The sequence below is a fragment of the Chroicocephalus ridibundus genome, chromosome 1 (genome assembly GCF_963924245.1).
Source record: "Chroicocephalus ridibundus chromosome 1, bChrRid1.1, whole genome shotgun sequence".
Taxonomy (NCBI): domain Eukaryota; kingdom Metazoa; phylum Chordata; class Aves; order Charadriiformes; family Laridae; genus Chroicocephalus; species Chroicocephalus ridibundus.
The window spans coordinates 193,749,423-193,769,264 of record NC_086284.1 but is presented as its reverse complement, the minus strand read 5'-3'; the positions used below and the strand labels follow the sequence as shown (position 1 = coordinate 193,769,264).

The window sequence follows — 19,842 nt, the reverse complement described above, 5'->3', positions numbered from 1 at the left end:
GTGTGTTGTGGTTTAACCCCAGCCAGCAACTAGGATCATGCAGCTCACTCCCCAACTTTCCACACACACACACACACACCCCGCCCCCCCTGCAAGAAGGTCAGGGAGAAGAGGGGAAAAAAGGAAAGAAAAGGGAAAAAAATGCAAAAACTTGTGGGTTGAGATAAAGACAGTTTAATAGAACAATAAAGGAAAAGGAAAATAACAATAATAATAATGACACAAGTTACTCTCACCGCCCGATGAATTGTCACCATCCCAAGCAATGATAGTGGATCCCCACCCAGCCAACCCCATGTATATACTGAGCATGACATCTGTGGTACGGAATATTCTATTGGCCATTCGATTGTTCTGTCTACATTCCTTCTCAGCTTCTATGGGAAGCTGCAAAGAGTACTTAAAAAGCATAAAGATCACCTTGAAATGTATTATTGACATTCCTTTCATGGCAATCACTAGAAAGAAAATTAACTTTCCCGGCTGAAACCAGCATGCTGTGAGGAAATTTTAAGATGAGGTTTTCCCGAAGAACCTAGGGGAGCTTGATTCCTGTGTTCTTCTGAATAAAGGCTGCTTGGAAAGCAGCCTGGTTCATTCCCCAGCATTCTGGTTTTGAGAGTTTTCCCATGCTGCTATAGCAAGTCCTACTTAACACTCTAAAGGGTAAGGATTTGACACTAATAATGCTGTTGTAACTATTCTCTGCTTTAGACTCCTTGTGACATTAGATGCTGCTTCAGACACTTGTTGCAATGCGTATCATTAAAGTTATTCATCGAGTTAACTTGTGAAAATTCCACGGGGGATACTGATGCAAAGCACTTTGTGCCAGAGGCTGACTGGTGTCATCAGACTGGAACAAAAATTATACTCCCCAGAGCTTTTGCTGTGCAGAATTGCTTTTCCTTTAGCCACTTGGTGTGTGTTTATTTTCATGAAACAGTGAAGAGGAATTCCTGTGGTATCGTTTGCAGAACTCAGTGAGAGTCTTGGAATTTCCCACTGCTTCTATGCAGTGATTAATTTAAACTCAGATAAGGTGCTTTCATCTGTAGCCTGTATGAAGCAAATTATTTTTTAGTTGTAACCAGTGAACTAGGGTTCTTGTTACAACTGTAGTTGTTAACTAGTGCTGAAAAGATTTTCAAAATAACTACATGTGAAAGTTGAACTTTGTGATATGTACTTATACTGACAAGAGAAGAGGAAAGGCAGTCGCGGTGCTGGTCCTTCCCCTTTGGTTAGCAGGGCATGGTTTTCAAACGTACGGTGCATGGGAAAAGCTACTCCTGTCTGTTTTCATTGAAGACTCTTTCTCTCCCGCATGGTGTTCTCTCTCCCTGAAGCAAACAGCAGAGGTGATGATTGCTAAAAATGTTCCAGTGGCATCAAACTAAGGCATCAGTGCTGTGTGTAAATACTATAGGGATAAAGAGGTGAAGAGGTGTATGTAATATTTATTTTTGGTAATGAGATGTAAACTTCAGTCTGGAAAGTCATAGTGTGTCTTCTTGCTTCTGTAGGTTCACAACCGCCTGGAAGACTTGATAACTAGCATACAGACAACACAGGCAGCTGCCGAGGACCACCACCATCAGCAGGTATGTGACTGGCTTCTGTGAATGACTTTTTCAGTCTTTGAATTTTTTGTGCGCAGGTAATTGATGAAAAGATCAGGTGGGCTGTGTAGGCACAGTTCAGCCGACAAATACCCCTCTGGTTTTAGGGCAAAGCACTCTCAAGGAGAAAGGCTGTAATTTCCTTATTCCCCTGCTGCTGTGTTTTGTAGCTGTGTTATGGTGTGCAAGGTACTTGCATTCATCAGCATGATTCATCTGATGAATTCTCTCCCCTGTCCCACCAGGGGAAAGTGAGCAAGTGGCTGTGTGGTGCTTATCTGCCTACTGGTGTTAAACCATGGCAGATGATGGATAAGACGGATGTTGTGGGCAGGGGGGACATCTGTGGTTGAAAGATGAGAGAAGAGACTGGACTTGGGAGATCCATATTATCTTTGCAGCTTTGTCAGAGACCTTGTGAGACCATGTAGGCTTCTGTCGTAAGACCCAGCATTTCACCTACTCTGTAAAGACACTTGAGAAAGTTGTACACCATAGGGATTTTTTATCTAAGCCTTTGTGCTAAGGTTTTCATAACTTTCTGTAGATCAGTAGACAACATTTTTTTTCCCCCCTTACAAAATGCCGCTAAAACTATCTAGTCAACTTGCATTCTTATACTTGAACTGAATCAGCAAGTTCTGTTCCACTCAAATGCATCTGTTAGGCAAATCTTTGTCTTTGGATAGAAGCATAAATAGCATTGCCAATTTGAAAACATTTTCTTGCTCTCAGAAGATGTACAGTTTTACAGACAGTGAGGGTAGGGTATTTTCTGTGGTGGGCACTAGAGGAATTATTATATTATAAAGCATGTATTGTTATGAACTCTGGAGGACCTTTGGAAGAAAGTTGTAGGGTGATTTTGTGTGTGCGTGTGTGTGTGCGCGCGCGTGCGTCTTCTTATCCCCCAAAGTTGTAACCTCATCTTGTCACTTCTGCCACCAGCACCAATTGCTGTTCTTGATCATGTTTCCTGAGGTGGATTTTACACTCCACATTAAGCTCAACCGTAGATCTTGGATGGGGAGAGGAGAGCTTAGGCCTGTTTCCATTTAAGTTACTGCTTTCTATGGCAGTGTTGTCTTTCCAGTCACCTTAGTTTATTCTTTTGCCACTGTTGCTTTCACAGATGCAAATGCAGAATGTGCTGGGTCTGACATCAAAGGACTCGCACAGCATGTGGGAAGAGCAATTGAAGTCAAAATTCCACCTTCAAGAGCGTGTCGCTCAGCTTGACAGGGAAAAAGCTGAACTCTTGGAACAGGTGAGCCCAGAAAATTCTCCAGGCACTTAGCCAATACCTAGGAGAACTGTGTTCACCTTTTTGTCGAGTTCCTACATACTCAGCTTTTTCTGTTATCCCTGCCATTCAGGCTCTGAGTATCTTGTGATTTGGTGATCATCCAGGAAGCAAAAAGAGCTAGCTGGGTATCCTGGTGTAAATTCTAGAGTGGTTCTCTTGGGAAGAGTTCCCAGTGTGATTTGCTATCAGTTGAGCACGTCAAGTGAAGCTGCAGTTCCCCGATACTTTGTTGGATTCCTTCTGGTCATCTTCTGACCCCTTGGTTTCTGGGCAGGGTTAAAATGCTTCATGTTTCCAGTGCAGTATATGGAGGAGCTGCTGCATGTTTTCAGGGTAGCAGCAGCTTAAAAGCCTTGCAGAAGAATGTACTAAAGGAATTCTGGGCAAACGATCTAGTGCTCGGGAAACAAGAAGTGGCTGCCAGTTTCCAAGGGGCAGTCTTTCCTTTTTCTTCTTTACTGTAGAGGAAAAATGGAAGTACAAATTCAAAACAGCTGCCAACTCTCCTCTGGGTTGGCTAAGAAAACACCAAGAGGAAAAACAACATGTGAATAATTAAATACCCACAAAGAAGAGATGGAGGTAATGGCAGCGGGGAATAAAACATTGAAGAATTCCAAAAGATCAAATTCTTCCACAAGACCCTGCCTGCTGGTCATTGAAGATCCCATGAAAGCTTTAGATTGATCTATGTTCTCCCATGATGTGCATACCTACGTAAACCCTTCTATGAGCAGGGGAACTGCCGAAAATATTCTCCAGTATCTTTTCCAGTTTTTTGCCTGGAAGCACTAGAAGAGGGTGGCCTTTACTTCAGTGGGGGCATTTGTTTCTTTTGTTAGGTATTGGCCTGTTTGATGCGAAACCTGAAGTGATTAAATGTTCTCAGGAATTCTGTCCCTTGACACTCTGTGGAACTTGGCTAACAGAGACATACTGATGCCTCTCCTTGGAGAACGCTAAATGCACATACTGCATGTAGATACTGTTCCTATGCGTGTGTCATGTATCTTTTCTATTTTGAAAGTGTGAGAGTGAAAGAAAGAAAGTGAAGAAGCTGGTAGAGTTGAAACGCCCAGTCGAACTGCGTCTGGACCAAGAAATGAAAAGAAACATTGAACTGCAGAAAGACTGTAAGAGGTATGGCTTTTTAGTATGGTGAAGAGGTATTGCTGAGTAGAAGTCAAGCTTTATTGAACTTTAACATAAAAATAGGTGTACGTAACTTTCTGAGCAAATTCAAGCCTCATGTTAGTTCTTGCAAGGCACTTCTGTAACGAGCCTATAGTTTTCAATAGCTGCCAAAAGAACTGCCAATGCAGGTTGCCCTGCAGTTCTCCTGGGAGGGAAGGAAATCTTTTGTTCCTCTTTTCAGGTGAAATTTGGACCCCAAGTGATTTGTGGCATGGGAATGCTGTTTTTTTCTCTGTACTTCCTGATGTGTCAAGCATGTTAAAGATGAAGCAAGCCATGTCTGCACTGTTTATGTAAGAGTACATGAAAAAGGCTGGTTGTTCTTTGCTTCATTGTTTTCTCAACTAATTTGTTGTGTAGGTTGAAGAGGCTTCTGAGCAGAGCTATGAAGAAACTAAGGGTGTATGAGGAGAGAGAGAGAGAGTCCCAGCTTAATTTGCAGGGAGAAATGAAGAACAGATATTCTGAAATGGTCAATGAAGTTGGTAGATTAAGAACAAAGGTGAGCTCTGCTTTGTTTTGGGTTTTTTGGTGGTGGTATTTTTTCTTTTGAAACCCGTGGCCTTCATTCTCTGTACTTCTTTTCATGTTGTTGATTTTTTTTTTTTCTTGGCTGTATTTGGGAATTGATTGACTTTTCTTGATGCCCTTTCTACAGTTAGAGTAGTAGATGACTGTAACTAATACTGATGTATTTATCATTATGGGTGAAGGTGAAAATGTTATGTGCAAAGCAGTATCTGCAAGGCCACATCAAGGGCGGGCTGTTCTGTAGAGCAAGGGTGAGCCAAGAGTCACAGCAAGGCTGTCACGGTCCGTGACCTCACGGGCCAGGGAACAGTCCCACAGGTGCTCACCAAGAAGAGCAGAGCAGGTCTGGGGACAGTAAGCAGGGTCAGCCAAGAGTGCACATCACCAGGCCAGTCCATAGGGACGGGCAGGCCTGCAGTCCAACCAGGACATCATGTCCATGGGTGAGGGCCAGGGCTGAGAGCAGTGAGGCCTGGCACAGGCCTGGCTGCAGCTTGAGGCCATGGCAGCATCTTCTAGGTCTAGGATTAATTCCTTCTCTGGAAGAGAGGGAAGTAACACCACTATAACTCGGAACAACTAAAGAAGCTGGGTTTGCTCAAGATCAGCCCCTGAGTCCTGTCTTAAGCACGAGTTGAGCAGGAGGCAGTTCAGGGTTTGCTTTTCTAAACACTGTCGGTGAAGTGATGCAGAAAAAGTTCTGTAACTTCCTGCTCGCTAGTAGCTCTCTCAGCCTGTCTTTCCCTTGTCATGGGGACCCAGAAGTAGAGTTTCCAGAAGTGCTTTTGAGGTCGTTCTGGCTGTTTAGTAGCATGTGACCTTTTGTCCGCCTCTCTGCTGATTACTCAGATTTGTTGCTGAAGCAGCTGTGTTTCAGAGCTGTGTTCATATTTAGAAGGTATTGTAGACTGAGTCAACTGCCTTTGCAGTGGCTCATTTTTAGTCCAAAAGTTAGTAGCAATTTTGTATTTCTCTTGGAAGACTTATTTTGAATGACAGGGAAAGGCATTACGTTAAGCTGGTTTTTAATAAGTCTGAAGTTTCTACTTCCTGTTAGAGTCTCTTTCAAGTGTTTACTGTGCTAGTTTCCTCCACACTGTTTTTCAACAAAAGACAGGACATCATGTTTTATATTCAATCGGTATAGAAAGGCATGTTTCTGGAGTGGGAAAGAGGAGGACAGAGCTGTAGTTCACCTCAGGGACCTATTGAAAGTTTGGTATTTCTTGCAAATTTTTGAAATAAACTGCAGCTTTGAGCTAAAGAGACTACGTTTTCCTCCACAGCTGCTGTAAAAGCTGTGTTCTGAACCACGATTTACAAATCTTGCAGTGTAATGGAAGAAAATGGAGTATCTGGTTTTTGTCTCGTCAGTTCTGTAATGAAGCTTTGACTGTGTTGACAACATGTAAAAATTCCTCTAAAGCATAATACATGTTGTTTCTGCTCAAACTATAAGGTGGCTAGGTACGGGTGTGTTTGATTTCCCATGAGCATATGAGCATCTCACAGAAGAATAGCCCTAGTGCTTTTCAGCCTAGCCCTATGGGTGAAATGCTGCTAGTTTGGTACCTCTTGTTCTGTGACCTACTGCAGAAGACCTGAGAAAAGATGGGAGCCTGAGGAATCCTAACTGAAATTATCTGAAAGCTATTATTGTTTTAAAAGAAGAGCCTAGTTTAACTTCGGTTGTAATACTGGGTGAGCCGATGATAAATACTGTCTTGATGGCCAACCACTTTACCAGTTTTCACAGCATTGACTAATTTTATATCCCTTTGAGTTCCTTTATTTTTTTTTTCTGTCTACAGGTTGGTGAACTTTCACAGCAGCTGGAGACAGAGTCTAAAAAATGCATGCAGCTAGAAGCACAAAATCAGGATTTGCGAGAAGAGTTGACCACCATGCGTGGGAACCATGAAAAATTGGAGAAGAGCAAATGCCAGCTGAAAGAAGAGGTAGCTAACCTCAAACACCGTTTGGAGACTAACATGGTGGATCACAGCCAAATAGAACAATATAAAAGGGAGATGGAAGAACGTGCTGGACAAGAAATAAGACAAAAGCTACAAGAAGTCAATCTATTTCTGCAGGTAAGTGAATTTCTCATACGTTTCTGTAGTCTCTATTATATACTTTAGTTGTGGTCATCATTTTTTAGAGGTGTTTTTTTTTGGTGCCTGATTCTATGTGTTAGTGCTGTCTTTCCTGAAGGGAATATGGTCGGGCAAGAGTGCTTTCATGTGTGTATAATGTGCCTGCAGGTTCCTGAATCAAACGCTTGTCCAAGGTAGATTTCCATTTTGCAGTTCTTGGGGGGAGGGGGGTATCGCTGTCCCCTGGTCTTGTTCTTGCTGTTCATCCTTGGATGGATATTGTGACTTACAGTTGTCATGGCCAGACATACAGGTCCTGCTTTGTCATTGTACAGGGAAAAGTGCTCAGAAAGGAAGTCACCAAAGTTGGGGGGTGGGCGAGGGTGGACGTGAGGGATCCTCATAATGTCTTTGAGGAATCCTTTTCTGTATGTCCTGTCCTACAGAGGCAGTGTTCTTTCATTAGTAGCTTTGATGACTAATAGTGCTAAGAGGGGGGGTTCTTTCTGAATTAAAAGAATTATACCTTGATTGTTTATGGCAGTGAGGAGGCACAGTAAGACTGGGTCCTTGAAATTAGGTACGTGCAATTGACTGGCGGGGAAAGTTCTCTTTTTCTTTGCCGTGGTTGAAAGTGCATTATCTGCTTCAGACGCAGGCAGCCTCCCAGGACAGATTAGAACAAATCAGAGCCAGTCATCATGCTTCACTGAGAAACCAGCTAAAACACAGAATTAGAGATCTCGAATGTGAATTGGACAGGATAAAAAATACCCAACAAGACAGTATTTTTCAAAAAGAATCCACACAGGCAGAAGTGGAAAGGTACAAAGAGCTGTATCTGGAGGAAGTAAAAATTAGAAGATGCCTAGCAAATAAACTTGAAAGGTAAGCCCGCATTTTTTTGGAGTGGTAATAAGATACTACTTTTTCCTCATGCATTTTCCTCCTGAAATTCCTCGTGTGTCTGGTCAGCATTATGTATGTAAGCATAAGATGGCGTATTTGTGAGGAAAGTACCTTAAGACCCTTCCCCTTCATTAGAACTGCCTTCATTTGTCTTCAGTATTCCAGCAATAACACCACTGATCGTGGCATTAGTAGGGATTTTTTAAGTTGATTGTGTTTTAACAGGCAACCTTTTTGCCAATCTCTAATACTCCTCCTCTTATTCTGTATATGGCAGAAAAGATAAATTTCATGTCCTATAGTGCTTGAATAAGGATAGTCCCTTCAGAGAACAGAATTTGATTCTGTGAAGCAAAAAGATAAATCATTTTTGGCTTCCATTTTAGCAGTGTATCTGAGTTTCGAGCTTTCCTTGGGAAAGGGAGAGTAGCCCAGAGTTCTTACACAGGTGATGTACCTTTCAGAAGAAGCTATGTGAACACATGGCATTCACACATTCCTAAGTGTTGGTAACTCCTGCTGCTCCTTGCAGGTAGTGTGAATTCTTAGGTTCTCCAAAAATCCTCAGATCAGATGATGTTCTTGCTTTGAATGCTCTTAATCCCTTCCACTTTCAGAAGTCGAATAATAGTCAAAGACCTGGAGGGTAACTTTGCGAAAGTGTTACCACCAAAAATAATTCTTTGTATGCTTCTGAATGTTTCAGAGCTAATGAGAAACTAGCAGAAGCCAACGCTAAGCTCCTTCAGGAGCGCCATAGAAGCAAATCTTTAATCGCAAGCAGCATTGTCACTGGAGGTCTGGCTGCAAGTCCAGTTCTGTATTCAACTGAACTGGGACATCTTGGCAACAACTTGGCACTGAACAGAAGTCTAAGTCTAGGAGGAAGCTTCCTAAGCTCAACTGGGAACGCGTTATCATCAAGAAACAGGGTTGAAGCCTATGTGGCTAAGGTAAGCATTTTGAAACACTGTCCTCAACTACTGTAAAGAGTATCCATAAGGAAGGTTATGATTTTTAGCCTAAAGTTAGAATCCATTTATAATTCCAAACCATGTGGTCTAATATGCCACAATAACTGCTGATCATCAAAACAGTACACAACTATATGTGGTAGGGGTGAAGACATCTGCTCATCAGGGTTGTTCAAATTTCCAAGAGTGCTCAAAGACCAAAAGAATACTGACATCTAAATAATGAACTGTATAACTACATTCTTTTACAAGAGAAACTGTGATGAAGAATGCTGTGGCATAGGGAGTTCCCAGTGAAGCTTTTAATTAAATTTTAATGTATAGTATGTATGACGTATTCAAAACAGCTAACTTCATGATGGATGCAAAATCTCAACAGGCATCTTTGAGACACCTTTTCCTTCTCCACTGATCTTCATTCTAGCAGTTTCTTCACAGCAATGTGTTTTAGTACATTAATACCAACAAAGGGATGCTTCAAAAATAGGATGATATGAATGGGATCGCATAACTTTCACTTTATATTTCAGTGCGGGATGTACGCTATGTGTAGCAGGTATTTGTTTTTGTAGTTCCTGCTATGTGTTATTACATGAAAAGGTAAAGTTAACTACTCAGGAAGTCTTCACAGCTTTCTAATTTTGCAGCAATGCTGCAACCTCTGCAATACCTCTGGTCAAAGCATGCTCTGTAATTAGCAGTCAGTGTGATATTATATCTCTCACAGAATGGTGAACACTGTATCGTGAGATATGGAAACCAGATGTCAGTAGTTGTAATCAGTTTCCCACCTAGCATAGGACTGAGGCATGGACAAGCTTCCCTATTCAGTCAGTGCTCTGTCCCTCGCGTATTCTCTTGTCGAATGAATGTGAGACGTGTTCATTCACTTGTAGTGCATCTCAGTCCAGTGGTCCCACCCGCATTGGAAAGAACCCATTTAAACAATGTGTCTACATATGGCATCTGGGTTAAAAACCAAAACAAACACAAAAAATGGACAAAGCAGTATAGGTGATGGGTAGCAGTGTCAGTTGCAGAGGTGACCTTTTGTGTATGGCTATGAACATGTTTTTCCGGTCAGAGGGGTGGACATTCATTACAGAAAGAACTCAGGAGGCGATTAGTACTGGACCACCTGCAGGGCTGTTCTGCACAAAAGCAGTGGAAAGGAGGCAAAATTCAGGCACCCACTGCAAAAGTGGAATAAGGAGAAGGCCAGGACAAGGGAACAAGATGGGTAGGGAGTGAGGAACAAGTGAGGAAAAGAAAGGACAGAGAGATGGGAGCAAGATGTTAAAGGAAGAAAAAGGCAAAGGAAGAAACCATCCCACTTCTAGGAAAAAAGCTGCCCTAGTTTAAAAGAAAAGGGTTAACAGTTGTGCCTTTTTTTGAAGAAGAAATTCTTAACTGAATTACAGCAACATTCTTTAGGTAGTCCTTTCAATTTTAATTTTCCAGAAGAAATTGGAACTCTCTGGGCATCTCAAAGTTTTGTCATTATCAAGACAGATACCTTTACTGGCTTACTAGCTTCCATTAAGTATATTCCAGAAATTAAGTATTTTAAAAGTCTATTTCATAGCTCGTTGTTTTTATCCAGTTGCTAATATATGCAGATATATATTTCAAATAGTTAAATAGGCTGCTTCAATGTTTGTGAAAAATGGTTCCCAAATCTACATGTGAAAAATGTTTGAGCTGATTCCATGAAAAGCTTGCATTAGATCTGAGAACGGTGATACTGTTCTCACTCAGTGTCCAGACTTCAACAGCAACCATAAAGTTTCTTTTCACAGCATATGTCTCTTGCATTTTGTGATGGATTGCCATGCTGCAGAATGCTTTAAGGTTTTGAGGCTGTTTTTTGAGGGTTTGTTTTGGAGGTTTAAAAAAGAGAACCAGAAAACCCCATCAGCCTTGAGCAGACTCTCAAGGAAGTTGAACAATTATGTGTCAGGTTTCCCCAGTCTGCAATTACTGATGTCAGGTGGGGGGTTCTGTTTATTAGCCTGAGGGCTTTCTTATATACCTAAATGTCTCCTTCCTAGTGCAGTTTTGTTAGTAGGACTTAGTCCCCTAAGTTCTCTCTGATCTTATTTGCAACCTACAGAGACTTTTACTTTGTTGTCAAAAGGGGAGCTGAAGATAATTGGCTTTTACTATACACAGTTTGTCTTCTTGTGATTAGCTTTTAATTCTAATATAGTTTTAAATTCTAACATTTTCTTCCCTGCATGGGGGCGAGTACGACTATTGCTAAGTCCTCAGAGAACTTACCCATTTCTTACCATTTCTGACAGGTTCTCTTAAGAAAAAGCTGGAAATCTCAGCATGCCTGTTTTCTCTCAATCAAAGCAGAAGGCTGATCTCTGGGACTCAGAACTGCCTGTGTGAATTTATCCTCCCAGTTACTAAATCCAGCTGCACATCCTTTCATGATATTTCTTCCTGTAATCACCCGTTAGGGAACAAATGAGATTAATTGTAATGGCACTGCCTGTAGCCTCAAGTCACCCAGTGTTCAATGTATTCAGGAAAGTCTTAAGACCTGATCTTCCCTGAAGGAGTCCTTCAGAAAAAAGGAACAGGGTTCTCAGAGGTGCAGTACTTACTAGAGGACATGCATCTAAGTGGGTATTTCACTTAGAACTGCTGGCTTACGTTTCCTCAGCTGGGTGCGGTCTGTCATTAACAGTGTTTGTAGCCATACCGTATCTCTGAGAAACTGTACGTACGGGGTTCCCGACATGTGTGTCTTAAAAAGAGGATTGAATTAGAATATAAGACTTCAAGTCAGGAGGTAATAAAAGGGAAAACTGCATGTATCCCTCCGCAGGGGTGGGGGGTGGTGAATGTCTTATCAGTTTGCAAATGCGAAATTACCAGATGCACGGTCTGTGCTGTCATTTTGCGGGAGTTCTGTGTCATTCAGTAGACAACTTGGGTCATGAGGAAAGAATTCAGAGATAACAGTTTTAGTGGGTTTTGAAGTACTTTTCCATTTTTGCTGCTTAGTACTCTGCCTCTTCAGCAGATTATTTAAAGACAGAAGAGTTTCTCTGGCTCTAAGCCTTTTCTTCATGTCACTGTTTGCTTCATTTATGCCTCAGATTTTTTCCAGTAACCCGGTTCCCTTCTACGGAATTTGTCTTGCCTTTAAATTCAAGCTGAGCAGTGCCTTCTCGGCTGGAGATTACAAATGCTCCTGCCACTAAAGCTCATAATGACAGGGAGTTAAGGAGCTTAAATTGCAGTGTGCCTCAGGTAGTCCTCTTTCACTTCTTTTTTTAGTCAAAGCGCCCTGTGCAGATTTGGCGGTTCTCGCAGTCGCTTCCTCAAGGTGAGAAAGGCTATTAGAAGTAGAGGACATGCCATTCTGAAGACGAGGATGTTTATGTAAACGTGGTTTGTGCAAAAGCTTTTAAATAGCTTCAAGGGCAAGAAGGTGAATATACTTCACGCTGCTATTATTCAAAACACTGGTATTAATTCTTTGTCCATGCAACTGTTGGAAGAAACATTGGTATGTGGTGCTGATTGCAAACAAGAAGAAGTGTTAAGGAACTGGGAGTTTAAAGGCTTGAACTATTTCACTGTTTCCCTAAACCACTACTTAACATGAGAGGCGAATGTCAGTCATTATGCATATAGCCTTAAATTTTGAAGATGTCATGTTGCAAGATCATCAAAAAATGAGCAGTTTCTTCTTTAAAAAAGCATAAAGAAATGTTTTCCATTACAGTATAGCCCCTTCCTCCTTATCAAATATCTATGCTACAGAAATTACTAACCTTGAAATGGAAGTGCAAAAGCATCTTGAAAAATACAAAAAAGTTCATATTGACACAAGCTCATTAACTAGTAAAATCCCAATCACATGCAAATGTCTTTGGGGTTTTTTGGTTGTTTTTATTTTTATTAGAGCTCCAGTAATGAGGAATAAACTACAAATACTTGAAAAAACCGTGCATGTAATTACAAACAGTGACTGTAGCAACTAGCAGTTCATTATGTTCTGGAAGGAGGTTGGCTGAAATACGGTAGGACTTGTGTCATAAGAAGGATGTACATCTGTATTGCCTGTCCTTTATGGGAGTAAAGACATCTTTGACAAGGTCTTTCTGTCTTTTTATAATCTGGTCTAGTGACTCCCAAACTGCTTATGAATTAGCATGTCACCATCAAGAACTAGATTGAATCAAGCAGATGAAACAAAAATATGAGACCACTGTTAGTGGTCTGCGTATCATAATTTGGGAACTGCTGCCTTAGTCCATAGGCTAAGGGGAGAATGTCTACTGCAAGTGCTGCAGGGAGATTTTGGGACTGGAGTCCTGTTGTTAGGTTTAACAAATGTGAAGCTTAAATCCCAACAGCTGTGCCAAAGGATAGTGAAAATGAAGGCGGGTGCCTTGACACAGAAAATAATAGTGAACTCTGCTAGCTGCAACTAGTGTGAGTTAGTGGTTTTATGAAACCAGTTTTCCTACATAATGTGAGAAAGGGAATGTCTGCTTCCTACTGTATCTCTCAATTTCTGTTCCTTTTCTGATTTCGTTTTCCATCTGCACTCTTGTATTGTAGCAGTCTTTGTATTGTTAGCTTTTTTACTTGCTTCATTTACATATAGGCCATGTTCTTATTTCTCACTGAAGACCTTTGAACTTAAGGCTGTTTTTCTTTCTTCTTCAGCTTCTTAATCAAAAATCTGTTCTTCTCTCTCTTCTCTGCAGCCAGATACATGACAAGGTTTGTAGCCAGTGTTATTTAATGATGGATGGCATTTTATACTGGAAATGTTTTGTCTATTTATGCTTTTAGGTTTTGATTAAACCATACTGATGTATTCACGTTTTCCTAGTACTGCAAATATTTTGAACTTATTAGTTTGTCCAAGTGAAAGAATGACTGCTACCAAGTACTTCATGTTTTATATATTTGTAATGTTATGGCTTCTGTGGTAGTTAACTATCTGTAAAAATGGAATGTCTTTAAACTATAGGAGTAGGCTGGTTTACCCTCCTTGCCAGTTCTGATAATCAAAAAGTTCTTGGTAATAAGAGTGGTTGTGTCTGGAGAACCAGTACTGTGCTGAAGTTGAGTTCCTAGACTCTAAGTGTCATCTCGTGGAGTCTTAGAGGATCTGACTTACTCTGTGCTCAAGCAACCCATGTGGGTAAGTAGTAAGTCAACACCAGCTTCTGAAAAAGAATTACTGAGAAGGTGACTGCTGCAAGGGAAGCCAGTATGTTACTGCCTGAAGAGATGTGCATTGAGGTGAAAAGTACCTATTCAGGAAGTTTGTGATAGTCAGCTGTGATGCCTTTTCTAGGGGCTTGGGGGGAAGGAGAAGAGTGGAGGCAAGTTATAGTCCTCAAACGTGTATTTTGCTTGGCTCTTCATTCCCCTTTCAGAAATCATTGTGTTGGCTTTATTTCCACCTATTTCTCTTTCCTTAGGCATGGATGAGAATCACAAAGATGAATAAGAGGAAAAGAGGAATGAATAAGAGGAAAACAAGATCTTGTTCTTCTCTTGATTCATCCACACATGTTGCAGAGGGTCCTGTGGACCTTCTGGTCATTGTTAAAGCTCTAGAAACCAAGGAAAGTGGTTTCTTCTAACACCTCAACTACTACAGCTTTGCTTAGAAGTGGTCCTGGGTTTGGTTCATCTTTTGGTCTAGGCATTAATTAGTTTTCCGGCTTTTTATGTTACCTGCTATTTATGTTACCTATCTACTTTTTTATGTTACCTTCTCCCCAGGATTTTACTGCTGCTTGTACCTGCTTGAAAACAATTAGAGGTTTGGGGATTTAGGGGGCTCCTTTTCTGCTCTTTCAACTCTGTGCTCCCCTCTTCCAGCTGTGAAGGCACAGCCTGTTCAACAAAGTACTGCAGAGTGGTGGTTCTCCTGGAGGAGCTGGTGAATTTGGTCACAGCTATCCCTGTAGTCCTGGAGAGAGGGCTCTTCCCTCCACTTTGCTGGTTTATGGCCCCACTTCTTTGGCCCGTGGAGTTACTGCCTGTTACTGCTCCTCTTGTGAGGGCATGCAGAGTGCTTCCCTTCCTGAGGCTCTTGCTCTGTATGGCCTCTTGAGCACATTGTGCAGTGTTTCAGTTCTTTTTTTTTTGTTGGTGTGCTGCTAGGTGAGTCTGCTCATTTCATAAAATAAATACTTATTCCCCAGGGGATTCAGTACTAAAATCCGAGAATCAGAGAATGGGTGAGGGTGGAAGGGGCCTCTGAAGATCATCTAGTCTAACCCCTTTCCTGCTTAAAGCAGGGTCAGCCATAGCAAGTTGTTAGGGTTACGTCCAGCCAGGTTTTGTACATCTTCAAGGATGGACACTCCACAGTCTTTGCTGGGCAACTTGTTCCAGTGTTTGACCACGCTTACAGTTAAAAAAACAAAAAATAAATGTCATATGTCAAAATGAAATTTCCTCTCTTTCGATTTGTGCCTGTTCCTCTTGTTCTTTTACTTGGCACCACTAAGAAGAATCTGGCTCTGTCTTCTTTACTCCCCCCACCAGGTATTCATACACATAGATAAGGTCCTCTGAGCTTTCTCTACTCCAGTAAAGAAAGAGTCTCAGCTGTCAGCCTCTCCATAGTTCACGTGGTCCAAGCCCTTCAGCATCTTCATGGCTGTCGTAGGCCTGGAAGCTGTATGGTATCTGTTTTGGAAGTCACTTCTGTGTGTCACAGACTTGGTGGAAAAAATGGAGGAGTCACGTATATTTTTATGTATGTGTGTCATGGTATTTGTAATAACAATAAAGAAAAATCTTGGCATGATCTGTAGGAGCTCTTTCAATTTTCCATCTTAAGTTGGAGAAAAGAAGAATATTGGCACATGCTTTTTTCTATATAGTGGTGTATGTCAGCAGCAGCTGCTCTTGCACCTCTTCTCTTATGAAGTTGCAGAAGCCAGCCTCAACTGAATTTGTCCCTATGGATGGCGTTTGTGCATATCTCAGCATTTAGCTAACATTCTGCTCATGTATTTGATGATGGAATTTAGCCATACCTTCACTGTAATAACTCCACTGGGCTTTTTTCCTGTATATTTTTTAAATGCCCAGTTATAAACCAGCTGGTGAGTTACAGATTGTTTTGTGCAATACTTAACATTGCAACAGCCTGGCTCACCAAGAGGTTCTCTTCATTAAAAATCAAACCCCAAACCAAGATGTCTCTCTTTGGGTGGATATTTTTAGGTTTTATGACATGTTATGCGTGGGTTTTAAAAATGTCATAGAAGATTAATATTACAAAAATGTAACCGTTACAATATTAACTGTACATTTTCTGTATAATTCTAGGTACGGCGGGAACTGGATGAAAAAATCAATAAAGAACTTGAACAGGGTAATGTGTCAATACATTAGGAATGTTTTTAAGGAAAAAGATGACTGTTCTTAACTCTAGAAAATAATGGTTTGAAAGCTGTCAAGTTCTTGTGCTAAACACAGGGATTTTTATGCTAGCTTGCCAGTTTAGGCTTGAATGTGAAAAATTCCTGCTTATCAAAATATTGTGTAGAATGTTAAACAGTTACCTGAAAAAAAACAAGCGCAAAGAAAACCCGTTTCTCCCACACAGATACACTTGGCTTAAGCTGAAGTCCCCTTTCACTAGAGTTGATCCTCAAGCATGAACGTAAAAACATAAAAGAAGCCCCGAGATAAGATTTTTATGGACTTCAGCCATCACTTCTCCTTCCATGTACATAGACTGCATTCAGCACTAAACCATACACGTTCTCTGCTGTTAGTTCTTGATTTTTGCTGTGTCTCTTATTCGGTGCCTGTATTTGTAATTTATATGTTGCAGTCTTATTGAATGAGCAAGAAGAATATAATCAGTGACAAAAGATATCTTTTGTTTAGGGAAAGATCATTCAGTAATGTTTAGGCAAACATAAGGTGAGTTGAATGCTTGTAATACACAGCATAAAACACACTCTATAATATGAGGCCAGATGTCCAAAGAGGAATTCCACCTATTTCATGATAATTGTTCCTCCAGAGTCACCACTTTGGAGTCACTGGTGCTATTTCAAAGCAGGTGTCCCCTGAGAGCATTTCCTTCTGTTCCTGTATGCTCTTAATCGTGCAGAGAGTGACCATCTGTAGCTCCATAGCTCTTGCCATGTGTCTGAATGGACTCAAAGCCACTGCATTGCATCCATGTGCATTTTGGACATAATTGCGCATCTGCTAGGAGCCATAGAGTATGTTTGGTTTGGGGACCTTGTCTTAAAGATGTGGCTGGGGAAAGACAGCAAATGTGGGTTTGCTTTCATTGAGTATGTGTTTTCATGGGGGAAAGAGGGTTTTGCCAGGACAAGCTACAAAAACGTCCCTCAGAGAAGAGGCGCCAGGCTGGGAAACTTGTGCTGGCCTGACTGCAGTGCAAAGGTGTTTGCATTTTCACAGGCAAATTCTCTCAAAGTTTGTCACAGTGAATGCAGACACTGGTTTTTAGCACTAGTGTTCCAATAAATCACTGGTTTGAATGTTTAAGGAAAACAGACACTTGAGGTTGAAGAGGTCTGTAGGAGGCTAAATTTAACACTGGTGTAAGCAGGAGCCATTTGTGGATTTCCTGAAGATGGTCAGTGTGTAGCCTCTGGAATTTCTTTCACTAGCTTTAGAAATACTGTTGACTGATAAGCAAACATGGGAAAATGTGTTTCTTTCATTGTGTCTAGCCCTTTCAATGTTATGTTCTCTTGGAAGTTTTTAAATCTCTTTCTGGATTGCAGTCTCTGCAGTTACCCATAATGTTTTTACAGTGACTTATTTGGCCCCGTCTACTGTAAAAGTAACACCAGGAAACTTCTCTCTTCTCCCTAGCCACTGCTGAACTTGAAACTGGATCTGCTGGAGCTTCTCCCATGGTATCTACTGATGGATCTTCAAAAAATGTCCATGTTGACCAGGATCCCCTTTGCAGGGCAATACAGGAGTACCGTGATGTTTTAACCAAAAATTATTTGATTTGAACAAAATGCTAGGGAAAGGCTCTGGAAATCATTTTGTTTACATAGTGCATCCATGGTTTCCCATCCCACAGTTCAGATGTGTTTATTGCAGTCTGAATATAAGTTCTAACTCTATTAAATGGATGTCAAGCACATTGCACTTACCTGTTTACTGATGCATGGTTTTATTTTGCACTCACAATAAGAACCATATCTATTTTTTCTGACTAGCAGATTGACTAGTCTTGATTCTTGAGCTTGACAGAGCTGTTAGAATGTTTCTTATTAGGGTAGATGCATTATTTTGCTCCACTCACATTCTGTGTTCTAACAAAAGCATTCCCTTTGTTCTGTTTCATCCTTTCGGTCTATGTGCTTTTAATGTTTCCAGTGTCATTTTAACGCTTAGGACATTATTTTATGTGCTTTGAGCCTGCTGCTTCAGTCCTGATGCAGTGAATATTTCTGCTGATAAAGTTTTACCAGTGTTCAAGCTGGAGAATAGGGCACTTTACATTGCTGTCAATTTATGCGCCTTAGGTTTAAAATTACTGTGAGTGTATAGTAGTGCCAAGAAAGTTGTTATGTGGTCTTTTTGGTATGTTTGTTTTGTATCACAGAACCACAGAACGGGTGAGGTTGGAAGGGGCCTCTGGAGGTCATCTGGTCTAGCCCTCTGGTTCAAGGAGGACCACCTCGAGCCAGTTGCCCAGGACTATGTTGGTTTTTGAGTATCTCCAAGGACGGAGACTCCACAGCCTCCCTGGGCAACCTGTGCCAGTACTCAGTTACCCTCACAGTAAAGAAGCGTTTCCTGATGTTCAGACGGCACCTTCTGTGTTTCAGTTTCTGCCCATTGCCTCTCATGGTATTCATGTTGATTTTTGTATTAAAAATTGCTGCAGCTTTAGACATTCACAGTTCCTACATCAACACCTGTGGTGGGCCTGAAACACTTCATATTGGGGATGGGGGGTGTGTGTGAAAGAAGGAATGTTAATATCTCAACTTTCAGTCTCCTCAGTACTCGTGCAATAGGACAGCCAATTTTTTTATTGCTGCTAGCAGCTGATGATACAGTGGCTGTAGCCCAGATGTTAGACAATGCTGTGGGGCATTTGTGTCAATAAAACAAACAGTTCTACTTATTTCAGGGAGTTACCTGTTGTTACTGAAGATCTGCAGTCATCATTTCCTGTCTGCAAAAGTCACTAGCGATCAGAAGATTATGGAACAAAGTCCCAATTCTGGAAAAGTAAGAATGGTTGTACTGAGATGAATTACGACTGGAAAAATTTGTGAATTTTACCCATTATTCAAGGACTTGAGTTAACAGGCAGTGAGGAAAGCAAGGAATGCTGCTGTGACACTATTATTTTTTTTATATATTAATACATTTTTGTGAAGTTAATACACTGTATTTAATTCCAGATATTCCGTTTCAACTTGATATTTAATAAACTTTGTAATCTAGTACATGTCTTTGTTTCATTGTTCTCCTTCTTGACTTTGCCTTCCAGCCTGTTCCCTGCCCGTATAACTCTCCAGAGCTCTCCTCTGCTCACTTCAGCTCTGTTCATGGCTGCATCTTCAGCATGTCCTGGAAGCCAGGCAAAAGGCCAGCACGCATCCATGTCCTTTTCCTCCAGGGAGGCTTGAAGCACAATTGTGTTAAGATCTTGAACTAGAGTCGAGGTATTGCTAATAATTAGTTCCCGAACTCTTCCTATATTTTAGGGCAATCCTTCTTGTGGTCTGGGCAGGAGATAGTGGGTGACGGGGAGGAGTCAGCATAGATTTGCAAAAGGGGAAATCATGAGTAGTGCTACCATAGTACTAATATGTCCACCCAGTAAGCCTTGACTTCTGAAATATCCAGGCACCAGCTTATAATTCATTGCTGACCTCTACAGCTTTAACTGCTTCAGATGCTTTGCAGAGGGAATATAAATCTCGTGTCCTATAATAGCCATACTGACCAACTTTGTCCTGTTTTCCTCACCTTAGAAGTACCCCTTACCACCCTTATCTGGATATGGAGATAAACCACCTGTGACTAAAACCAAACAAGCTACAAGTCCTGTTTGCCTGGAAAAGCCAAATGTAAATGCCTCTTTACTCCTGGCTGGCAGTGAGAAGCGAAGGTTATTGGCTGCTGGACAAACCGAACTGAAAGCCTGCGTTAACATCTTGCATTAACAGTTGTTCCTAACT

At 41.3% G+C, this 19,842-nt stretch overlaps 1 protein-coding gene across 8 annotated transcripts in view; it reads left to right on the top strand.

Moving 5' to 3' along the window:
* The window catches only part of ANKRD26 (ankyrin repeat domain containing 26), a 59,451-nt gene extending 40,349 nt beyond the window's left edge, over positions 1-19,102 (top strand). For 6 of the 8 annotated variants that reach the window (XM_063323248.1, XM_063323247.1, XM_063323246.1 and 3 more), the window contains 10 exons: positions 1,527-1,604; positions 2,755-2,889; positions 3,956-4,068; positions 4,483-4,624; positions 6,465-6,746; positions 7,402-7,637; positions 8,365-8,611; positions 13,328-13,384; positions 15,965-16,010; positions 17,501-19,102. In XM_063323248.1, coding sequence (XP_063179318.1) covers positions 1,527-1,604; positions 2,755-2,889; positions 3,956-4,068; positions 4,483-4,624; positions 6,465-6,746; positions 7,402-7,637; positions 8,365-8,611; positions 13,328-13,384; positions 15,965-16,010; positions 17,501-17,649 — 1,485 coding nt within the window. In that variant the 3' untranslated portion in view covers positions 17,650-19,102. The remainder of the gene's footprint in view (positions 1-1,526; positions 1,605-2,754; positions 2,890-3,955; positions 4,069-4,482; positions 4,625-6,464; positions 6,747-7,401; positions 7,638-8,364; positions 8,612-13,327; positions 13,385-15,964; positions 16,011-17,500) is intronic. The other 2 variants (XR_010069539.1, XM_063323249.1) reach the window with 2 other exon arrangements.
* Positions 19,103-19,842: the final 740 nt, after the last annotated feature.